Source organism: Aphis gossypii, chromosome 3, assembly GCF_020184175.1.
Source record: "Aphis gossypii isolate Hap1 chromosome 3, ASM2018417v2, whole genome shotgun sequence".
In the NCBI taxonomy this organism is placed as follows: Eukaryota; Metazoa; Arthropoda; class Insecta; order Hemiptera; family Aphididae; genus Aphis; species Aphis gossypii.
The window spans coordinates 50,981,242-50,993,451 of NC_065532.1; the positions used below are offsets into that span (position 1 = coordinate 50,981,242).

The window sequence follows — 12,210 nt, forward strand, 5'->3', positions numbered from 1 at the left end:
AGCCATTCCGGGACAAGATAATATTATATACTGTAGAGAAGGGATATAAAACACGGAGCGTTTATATTATAAATAAACATATTACTATATACGTTATGCAAAACATTTTAATAATGCACTAGGACACAAACATATTCTCCATCCCTCTCATATACATTCGCTAGCATAAGCAAACACATACACATATTCATACGTATAAGTTATATATACGTAATATGCAAGCAAACAAGCACAGCACGCGTAGCCGTCTGCAGCTGTTAATAATATTTTGTTTAAATAGCTCGACGCGTTAATAATAATAATAATAATATCACAATAGCGATTATTTTATGGTCCACAGTTCAACCATTAATTATGAAGTTTCGTCGTACGTAACGGACACAAAAGTGTTTGTTATAATGGAATACTGGGCACAACGTTTGGGTTTAAGCGATTCCGCATGAAACACACGCTCGCACATATATGGACACGTAATATTTTTAACTATAAAGAACAATGCATGATAAACGACTCGTCGGCAAAACGATTCAGCTGGTTGCAATGAAAACCCTGGATAAAGAAAAATAAATAAATCGTAAGACGGCCACGGCGCACTGCCATGGGTAATAATAATAATAATATCACAATAGCGATTATTTTATGGTCCACAGTTCAACCATTAATTATGAAGTTTCGTCGTACGTAACGGACACAAAAGTGTTTGTTATAATGGAATACTGGGCACAACGTTTGGGTTTAAGCGATTCCGCATGAAACACACGCTCGCACATATATGGACACGTAATATTTTTAACTATAAAGAACAATGCATGATAAACGACTCGTCGGCAAAACGATTCAGCTGGTTGCAATGAAAACCCTGGATAAAGAAAAATAAATAAATCGTAAGACGGCCACGGCGCACTGCCATGGGTAATAATAATAATAATATATAAAGACTATATCGTACAGAAAGAATGGGCTGCGGTGGTAGTGGCAATGGCCTGCACACGAACTGCAAATTGATTTACCGGCACATAAATTTACGAATAAGTTCGCCGCCGATATGTAAGCCGCAGAGAAATACTTCTTTAAATACGCACGCCTGTCGCCATCGCCGCCATTGCAGCAATTGTATATTGAGCAAACGATTCGCGTGGAGCCCAATCAGAGTTACATTTCTCGTTTGGTAAAATATAATTTATATAGGTACGCAACAAACCGAAAATCCAAACACAAATATAGTGTCATAAACATAAAAGTATAAGACACGTTTATTGCGAAAATGAAATATATAAATTCAAAACGATATGATGTATTATAATATCAATCGGTAAATTACAATTATTCATCAACTTAAATGTATAACTATAAGTTATAATCCAGTGGTTTACAATTCCCAAACCTTTAAACTTAACCATCCACTTAAAAAAATCTAAAAGACAGCTGCCCCCCTCCCTTAAAGAAAAATTTATTGGTACAAAAATATGCAATGAAAAATTAATTTAATATTTATAAATTATGCCCACGTAAATATAATTAAATATCAAAAATACAACAGTTATACAACTTATAACTAGAAAATATTATTTATTTAGGTGTTGATAATACATTTTAATGCGAAAATGGCCGGATTCGACAAACGACAAATGAACGATTATTCTAAAAATACAAAATACAAGAGTGCGATAATTTATACTTCATAATGTTATTGAAAAATATTCAAACAGTCACCGCCTTCTTTTTTAAATTAATATCCTCCCTCAACACTGCTATCATTTAATATGTGAGATATCTGTATAAATATACAACGTACCCCTAAAAAATTTCTATTTAAAAATATTAGATTATTTTTAGAATAAATTGACTTGAATCGAAGTGGAAACTAATTAAACGTGCATTGCATCAAGTGTGACCAGGAGCGTCATTTCAAAATTTTGAATAAAATGTATATCTAATTACCAATAGTCAAACTGCCAACTATAATCAAAGCAGCTCGCATGTAGGTACGAAAAACTATTCTGCAAAGGGGAAAGATGGTATGATAAACCGTATATCTTATAATATTTTAAATTATATTCATAATAGCATTAGAATTTTTTCTATTAGAAGTATATGATATGTCGTACTTTGGAAAAAGAATATAGCAAAATATATTATATTATATAATACATCATACACTATTTTTATAACATTTTAAATCAAAATCCGTAATGAAAAGGTATAGGTTGTGACAGTTTTAGTATAAAACTAATATTAAAAAACAATACAATAAATTATTATTGAAATTAAATACGATGAGCTATTTGTGCTTATTTATTGAGTACTTTCAAATCTCCGATGTAATAAATATTATATTATCTCTATCTAAGATAAAATTATTATACCATAAAAACATACATTTTTAACTTAACAATATCAAAGTTAAAATCATTAGGAACTCTTAAACTAAACTCCAATTAAGAATATGATTAGGAAATTTAAATATTAAAAAACTGAACTTATTGTAATTTCTTATTCATTAAAACTATTTGTATAGGTTTAGTATATAGATTTAAGTATATTTGTTGGATATATTTTAGTAGTAATATGTATTTGAATATTATAACGTAGATATTTAAAGTTTTTAAAATGTTTAGTTTGTGTAACAGTAACAATATAATATTCAATCATTTTTTATTTGTCCTGCAGAGATAATCTACAGTTTTAGACATGTATAAGTCATTTTTTCTCACTTTTAGTCATTTATGTGCATTAATAATAAACTAGAATTAAAATGCATTAGGAAAAGGGAAACTAAAAAAACTCAATTATACGGGTTTATTAATAATACTATTAATTTTGAATGACGTTTGAAATTGTATTATGATGTTTACGACAAATACAGTTGTATGGAATTTAAAACGAATGGTATGGTAATTAGTTTGTAAAGCTCTATCATATGGTTTTACTGTTTTCCCTCTTCCTACTAGTTTGCCACACCGCAGCCCTAGTATGGCAATACACTTTAAAGCCAAGTTTTTAGACATAGTGTGTGAAGAAGACTCTCGCTTTCAACCGAATTAAAACTTAAAAACAAAGACCTTGAAAAAGTTTATCATACATTTGCTGACAGTAACGAAATTGGAAAGTTAAAATATTAGTGTAGTACTGTAGTAGATACTAACATTTACTGAACTAGAAATAACCAACTATAAAATAAATTGTACAACCGTATTAGGAATGCGTAATTTACGAAAATTAGATGTAAATCCTAGCTTATAGAATAATTCAACCCATTTTATCATAAAAAAAAAAAATGTAGCTGAGTTCTTAACAATTCGTTAAGATTCTAAAACCCTTAAAAATATTTTCAAGTTGTAGCAGCATTACTTTTGGTAGTACATTTTGTTTAATATTTTAAAAAGAGTATCAGTTATTGCCTTTTACCGTATCCGCAATATTAAATAAATTAATTCTCACTTCTATATATGCGGATGTTATAAATCAATTTATTTATAGTACATTGTCCGAACAAATACTCTTTTAAAATAGATTGAATTGATATGAATGTTTGTAGGACTTTTTTTATACAAACATTATTTTCTTGTTATATTATTTTTTTATGTATATTAAAGTATATTAGAGTACAGAAGTATGTTTAAAATTAAAAAAGTAGATGCATTATTTTTATTAATTTTAATGTCAGCATATGTGTTCATATGTAGACCAGACGGTATGATATAAATTATATGATAGATCATAAATAATTATTGCGCGACGATGATTCTGACCCAACAAATATTGGTTAATTGAAATACTATGAACAAACGAGTGCGAACGGTCAATAACGCAGAGTACATATTATATGTATTTATCATTATTTATTTATTCAGACGATAATAAACACAGGATCTTCCATATAGATTTTTCGCGTAGGTGCAGCAATATAGGACGTGATAAACCATCACCGCAATCATCCAATACGGATGAGCTTTATTCAAATACAATATATATATGCCAAACGGTTTTAATCTTATTTACCTTCCAATGTGCCGACGTAAGCTTTGCCTGGATCAAACGGTATTGGACGATCATCCGACCCCTCGAACACCACGTCATCAGCGAATAGTTTCTGGTCTGGCGTCAGCAACATTTTGAACGTCCTATGGAAACAAAAAATCATACCTTCAATTTAATTTGACACAAAATGTACCAAGTAATATTTAACATACAACAATATTATGATGTGATGTTGCACATTATGAAGGTCATCATCATATAGCGGGTGTCAGATAAAATAAATATATGAGGAAAATATTACGAACACAACACACATTGATTGATTGAACCCACGATATATAAAGATCATCACGGAGTTATGGAAATCCATCACAACACGCGCGGAAACGTCATTAAATGATATTTTTTGCGAATTCCTCGTAAGGTAAATGCGGAAAAAATACACACAAGAATTTATCTTCTTATATATTTTATAATATATGGTCATACTACCATTATAGTATGAGTTCAGAAAGATCGAATAACATTTTTTTTTGTTATTTATGAGTTTGAAATAATACACGTAAAAAATAAAACGCTCTTTTAAAAATACGCTTAAAAATAGTATATAGTTTGATACCTACTCAGTAAAAGAAGTAAACAACTTTACAGTGTTTTTCACTGCACGATGCAGTATGTTGAGTATTTATCTTTTTTTGTAGTTGTTGCTTTGTTCTTGTACGAAGCTCAAAGAGCAATAAAATTATAAGTTATGTGTTTGTTCAATTTTCTCGATGGATTATATGTATTATGGGTAAAGGCATTTAGAAATATACACAGAGAATAAGGGTGGGTATGTAAACTCGATAGTAGTCTGATGGAAAATATTGAGTTGTATAATGTGTTTATATGTGTATACATGAGAACTATTTTTCCAATTTTATACTTAGAATCGATATTCAACCAAAAATGCATTTTATATGTATTTTTATATGCTCTAGAGTCTAGGTAGAATTTTTAAAACTTCAAAGTAATTTAATTTTGTTGAACATTGATTAAAATATAAAATATAGAATATATACACACAATATTAGTAAACTTTTTATGAATAAATTTAATTTTCTTTGTAACTTTTACTTCAGACTCTACATAATACATTGATAGAATATTATATATCATTATATATCAATTACATTATTATTTTTTTAAACTATACCTACCTATAACAACAATTAAAATTCGAAATAAATATTAAGTTCTTCTATTTTTAAAATATGAAAATGCTATCTAATATTTTTATTATATTAATTAATAATACACTATATGACTGTAAACCGCACATTTGACTTTTATTTTCTATAACCAAATAAAATCTCATATGTTAATTTTTTGCCTCAATAAATTCAATTTATTCAGGATCTCAATTCCAATCACGTTACACTTTATACACACGTTATACATACGCGTATGTATTTTATACGTTATTAGGTATATCATATAATATTATACTAACGTAATATCATGACGTAAAATACATCATTGAATAATTATAGATACATAATAAAGTTGTAGGTATTTACATCGAATTACGTTAAAAATAAGATATTAATTTGCATATTATTTCACTCTTTTATCCACGTACTTTTATACTCACATAGTCACATGTATAATCATAAGTGTACGAATATTGTTTGTTAATTATTACCTTGCTATAGCATGTTGTTAAACATTTATACACAATAGCCCGGGAACAAAGCTGAATATAGGACTATAGTCCTACAGAGAAACGTTTATTGCAAATTGTGATTATTTAATTTTATATTAACTATTTAATGAATTTATATTTAAATTGTGAACTCATGATACCCACACAAACTTGTTCAGTGGGGCCCATTATTTTCTTGAGGAATAAATAAATAGTATATTTGAATTATTTGATACAAAAAAAAAAAAAAAAAATTAAAAGTAATTGTCTTGCCATAAACGACGGCAAATGTAGTATTTAATAATCAATTTAAGATTTAATTTTAAGACTATTTGTAAACATAAGTATACTGCTGTAATTGTTTTATAAATTGCCTGTTTGCATAACGATTTTGTTTTTAGTATTTATCTAATAGTTAGTTATACACTTTAATAACTGGTTAGTTGCTCATTGCTCAAGTATCGAAATGAAATCTAAGATGTATGAGTAATAGTAAAAACTTTCGTTAGCAGCGTTAAATCCACGATAAAAAATAAGGTTTATTATTTAATAAAACACGTACACCTAATAGCTAATAGATACTGGTAAATTTATTTTAAAGGAATCTACGATAATTGTGATAAATAGGTTTGTACAAAACTCGGCAGTTGATATTATATTAATATTTAATATCATTAATATTTGACGATTGACCTATAATCAACCAGGAAACAAAAAAAATTGAACGGCTTCGGAAGCCAAATAACTAGCGCAGTGTTGAAGTGAATTTGAATATGGGGCACGCGTCATAATCCATAATATACCTACTTGCTACGTATAAGGGTAAATTATTATTGTTATTATTATCATTATTATTATTAATATTAAAGCGTACGACCGTGCATATTTTAATCGTCAGCGCAACAATAAGAGGAAATAATTAGAAAAACTAAAAAGTCATAATACATGGTCCATGCCCATCGCCCGAGAATAATTTTATCACCAACACAACAACAAAAGGAAATAATTAGAAAAATATATGAAAATAATAATGTGCTCATCTAGACAATATTATATAGGTTTTCTCGAACGATTGGACAAAGAGATCGGTGAACGACCTTCCAGTTTTGAAACAATGAAATACAGTCGTGACGTCATTAGCATGGTATTATTTTTAAACCTTCAATACCTATATCCACTTTATATTATATTGTTCTGGTTTTCGCGAGAACTGCAGTATGAATAGGACATCGTGAAATGAGAACGGACCGTATAGGCTTAGCCGGTATAGATAGTGTTGTCATCAGTATTATACTCGTACTTGTGTTGTGTTCGTTTTCATTTGTTACCAACGTTATGGAAAGAAAATAATAATATCCAGTTGAAACCTATACTACAATTTATTACAGCGCAAGACCAGAAGCATTCACTTCCTTATTGGAAAACTGTTGGTCGTATTTATTTTAGTTTTTGTTTATCGCACATGAGTCTATTATTGCGCGATTCGAATAAAGTATTGTGTAATATTGTTTATACGTACCTATATATGTATATTAATAATATAATACCATGGTATTATATGGTGTACCTATACATAAAATAACCGGATACTATCATTTTGTACCAATTTTGAATATATGTACTTAATTATTATTACACAATGGATGTTCATCGTCCTACTATAATTATCATACTTTCAAATTATTTAATAAAATGATACTATTAATTTACATGCGCGACTTGAAAAAAATTATTATTATATTTAGTACATATGCGGTAGTAAAAATTGGAGTACCTACCTATTCACTTGCACAACAAGAATATGCACATTGAGATTACACTTACATACCCAAAACGAGAAATGTTAACTATAGCATAGAATTTCAAGACAAGTGACGAAAAATATTTTGAATAATAGAACAAATCTAAAACGAAAGGAAATTCACATCAATCACTGCAGATTGATATTACATAAACTAAAGTCCTTCGGAACCGTATAAAATTAATATATTCATAAGAAAAAATCTATAAAAGTATGTAGGTACAATAGGTACATATTTTATAACTACTTACTTTTTTTCGAGGTCATTTCGTATATGAATGAAAATATCTTAAGATGTGAAAGTACACATTTAATTTGTGGATAAATATTGTTATTGTGTTTAATAATGAATTATAAACGTGAAAAGAAATAGAATCGATAATTGATTTTTATATTATAATGAATAAAATAATGATGTACCTACATCCTTTATGTATCTACAGTAACATAATACACAAAATTTTATTTTGATTTGAATTTTCACCTAAGATTAATCACGAACTCATAGAAGGATACACCCCTATTTCACCATTCCAAACTAACTAACTAACTAATAAGTAGTACTTGTATTACTTACAAAGTAATATTTTCTAATATTACGTACTTTATAAAGAAAAATAAAATTCTAAAAGAAATAATTTTAAGTTATAAAATAATTAACATTGAATAGTAAAACTATTGATATAGGTCATAACATTCAATGGATTATAATTGGTTCAAAATTCAAACAAATACAATTTTTTATTTGTATTTGCATTGTTTTTTGCTAAATAAATATATTTTGTTAATTCGGTAGTATAAATTATAGTTGGTCTCAAATTTATTCTACGATTAACGTGTAGTCGCATCTAGAGTTTCTTCAGGTCATATAAAGTGTAAATAATTGATAAAACAATTACGGTAGACATTTAGCAATATATTTTTATCAACCAAAAAAATAACTGGCCTATATAGTTTACCTATTACTAATGTAAATAGGCTATCACCACATACTTAACCACAGGTATAACTGTAAATAATATAATATTATAAATTATAGTATTTCTAATAAAATTTAAAACCATAATACATACATGAAAGACAATAACATATTATTATGTTTTATCACTATTTTCATATCAATGATGGTAATATACTCTTGACATTTTAACTGTAAGATGACCTTTGACGAAACTCCATTTTAAGCGACATTTAAAGAAAACAAAAACCCTTTTTTAGACTATATAATATTTTATGTAAGCACAAATTCTACAAAATATAATTTTATTAATGTGAACTTTATACATTTTTTTCTGTTTATATAATGTATCTACCTATATTTTTTTTATAAATATGCGTAGGTAAAAATACATATAATAAGGAAGAGTTGGAGAAACTTGATGACATTGGAAAAACCAAATGGTATAATATTTGTATGACGATACTCAGTCTTCACATGATGTGTTTGTGGTTTGATCACTTAATCATATAATATTTTAATTCTTTATTACACGTGTTCCTTCTGTTCCTACAATATAATACAAGAATAGTTAACTACTTCAATAAGGTATAGGCACCTACTTTTTAACCTATGTACAGAACACACATCTCTATTCAACATCAGTACATTATATAACATATTTAATTTGCTTGTATGCAATAGCGAGTGTCGAATTCAATAAAGTTCATTTAATATTTTAATTAAATATTTAAATGTACAGTGTGATATTATTAATAACATATAGAACACATGACAATGAAATATGAAAATGTAAAACGCGTTTTATTGGTTGATAGTGCAGCTATATAAAATGAAATAATACATTTATGTTTAATGTTTTTACTCCGTTCTATATAACAAATATAAACTTGAGAGCTCCAAACAATAATGTTTGTTATCATCCTTAACATCACAATAGATGCCTACAAAAATGCAGGCAGGATTAACCTTCCAGATGACGTAGGATCAATCAATTGCGACCCTGAGGCTACATTTCTTATTAATTTTCTTTTCATCCATTAACAATGAATTACAAAGAATATATTATTATTAGAGTAGGTGTTTAAATCATACAAATTTAAAAACAAAAATATGATTAATAATTGTATGTTGTATTATATCATTATAGAATATAAATACTATAAGCATACACACATTTTTCAAGGCATTATTTTATGCTAAAATTATTGTTATATTTAATTATACATTACTTTTGAACTTAAGAAGAGAGGTTGACTCTGAAGTATGACCCTAAAAGGGTTAAATTGGGTCAACAAGAATGCGGGTAGATAAAACATTCGTGAGGGTTATCCAAAATTCATGAAATTAATGGGAAGAAAAATAAAATGTACAACGTTAACAATATTATAATCTCGTTTAAAGTTAACACAAAAAAATAATTTATTACATAAATGGATATATTTTTTTAATTTTAATTTTAAACGAATCAATAAATCTATAGGACAAGAGGCACTTAATTAAGTATGGTCTATATGGATTCAAATAACAAAACCCATTTCAATTTTCGCTTACCAACATTTTTTAAATTGCTTATCATTTTTAATCAATCAATCATAGTTCTAAAATTTTAGAACACATAAAAGATGATCTGATTAAATGTCTCCACTCATTATTTCAAATTCCTACATTTTCGAAAAAATAATTTTCATATAATTTTTTGTTATTACAGCAAGACGAGGTTTTGGAAAATCATGTTAAGTTTATGTAATTTGACATCAAATCAAATTAAAAAAAAATTGACTTTTCAAAATAATGAGTATAGATACAAATGAATCACCTCGTATATAATTATAACATAAATAGTTCTATGCCAAGAAGATAATGGTTTATTTATTTCAATTTATGAATTCATGGGTCTAATGCGAACGTTTTAAATGAGGCCCATTTTTCCGCTATCTTCTTGAAAGATAGTTAAAAATAAAAAATATTATATTATACTTTAATAGCACGAAGATAATATGTTTGTTTATATTGTGAGTAGTATCTTATTCACAATAAAATCCATGTATCATTATTTCCTTGATTCATAATATTTAACTATTTTTTGTAGTTAAGTGTATATACCTAACTAAAATAATATTCATCATTGTTTAGTCACAAAATAATTTTTTTACATGGTTCTTTAAGGGAATACATAAACACTCTTAAATATGATTAAACATAAATTAAACTATAATTCACCAACGTGTATGTACAGTACTGTTGCTACAGGCATTTTATTATTAAAAAAAAAACATAAAGCGGTATTAATAACGACATCAGAGGGAAAACGAAGGGGTATTTATTTTAATGGCACCTGTCATGGCAACGGTAGCAGTGGGGTCGACGAAAAGACAACATCCGAAAGACAAATAAAATTTGCAAGTATAATCATTATTTGCTAACGACGTAGTGCTAAAAAGTTGCCTGGAAAATTGTACACTCCTCTCGCAATAACCCAAGGGCTTAGATACTTTTCTTTGAGTTCTTTAGAGATTTAATCGTTTCCTACCGTAACGATCAACCACAGTATCGCTAGCACCACCACTCAGTATGAATCACCCAGCGTAATTAAAAGGTTACCTTTCAACTTTTCTTTATTCCCATTACAACATTCAAGTTTCAACCTGGAATTGTTCATCTTCAACCAACCTTTACTTTGGTGAAATCCCGCAGACCTCCTATTAACTTTGATCAAAAACCCAACAATTTAAAATCTACATACAATCATGGTTCGTATTAAAAATATTTATTATACTAGAATGTTGAGAATTTATAAAAAAAAAAAAAGAAGTACTATGACTGAAATAGGGAGAGTGTGAAAGACAACAGAAAAAGTGTGATATACTTTTCAAAACTTAATGTTAACAATTCTTAACGAACATTAAAAAATAAAATATATAAAACCTATCTATTGAAACCCTTTATAAAATAAATATTAAAATTAATTCAGCAACATAAAATAGTTATAAATTTTAAATAACTATTGTAATATTTTAAAAATAGATATGTATTAAATAATATAAAATAATTAATTCTTTATATTTCGAAGTATAGATTCAAACAAGTAAAATATAAAAATATGTTCCTATGTGATGTTAATTTACAATTATAAATTATAATTATAATAAAGAAAAAACTTGAATAGGTACTTAGGTTCAAAAGTTTGTAATAAACGTAGTGCCATTAGAATTATGAAAAAAATAATGGCAACATTGGATAAATTACTGAAAAGTATTCATACTTTTTACAATTGCACTTATTTTTACAATTTGCACATAACAGTATTTCAAAAATTAATTTATACACATAATTCTTACAATTCTAACAAATAAAGATGAAAACAAATGTTACGGAAATAACGTTTCCAGAGCGTACGTACAATGTATATTACAGTTTCACCCACGCACTATTCAAAATGTAATAAAAATACATTAGACTAATGCTTTGCTATTGTGAGTCCCTGTTTTCACAATACATATATGATATTGACGAATGCATAAGACGATTATATGTTTACATATGTTGTTAAATAATATATAATATAGTGTGTCATGTTTTGTTCCAGTGGATGAACATTGAATACGAAATGAAAAGTAAATTTATTATTTTCATAAATTTATCGTGTCAACGCTTCAAAATATAATGTTTGTTTACATAATACATACATAATTTAATACAGAATAAATATAGTAATACAGTAATATTCGTTATAATGATAATTTTATTTTATTTTTGTTTAAACAAGTTAAATTTTAAGTGTTA

The 12,210-nt window shown here is 27.2% G+C and overlaps 1 protein-coding gene across 1 annotated transcript in view; it reads right to left on the reverse strand.

The window, feature by feature from the left end:
* The window catches only part of LOC114132195 (disintegrin and metalloproteinase domain-containing protein 10), a 73,958-nt gene that overhangs the window by 32,590 nt on the left and 29,158 nt on the right, over positions 1-12,210 (reverse strand). The window contains exon 3 of the mRNA XM_027997587.2: positions 4,003-4,124. Within this exon, the coding sequence (XP_027853388.2) occupies positions 4,003-4,124 (122 nt within the window). The remainder of the gene's footprint in view (positions 1-4,002; positions 4,125-12,210) is intronic.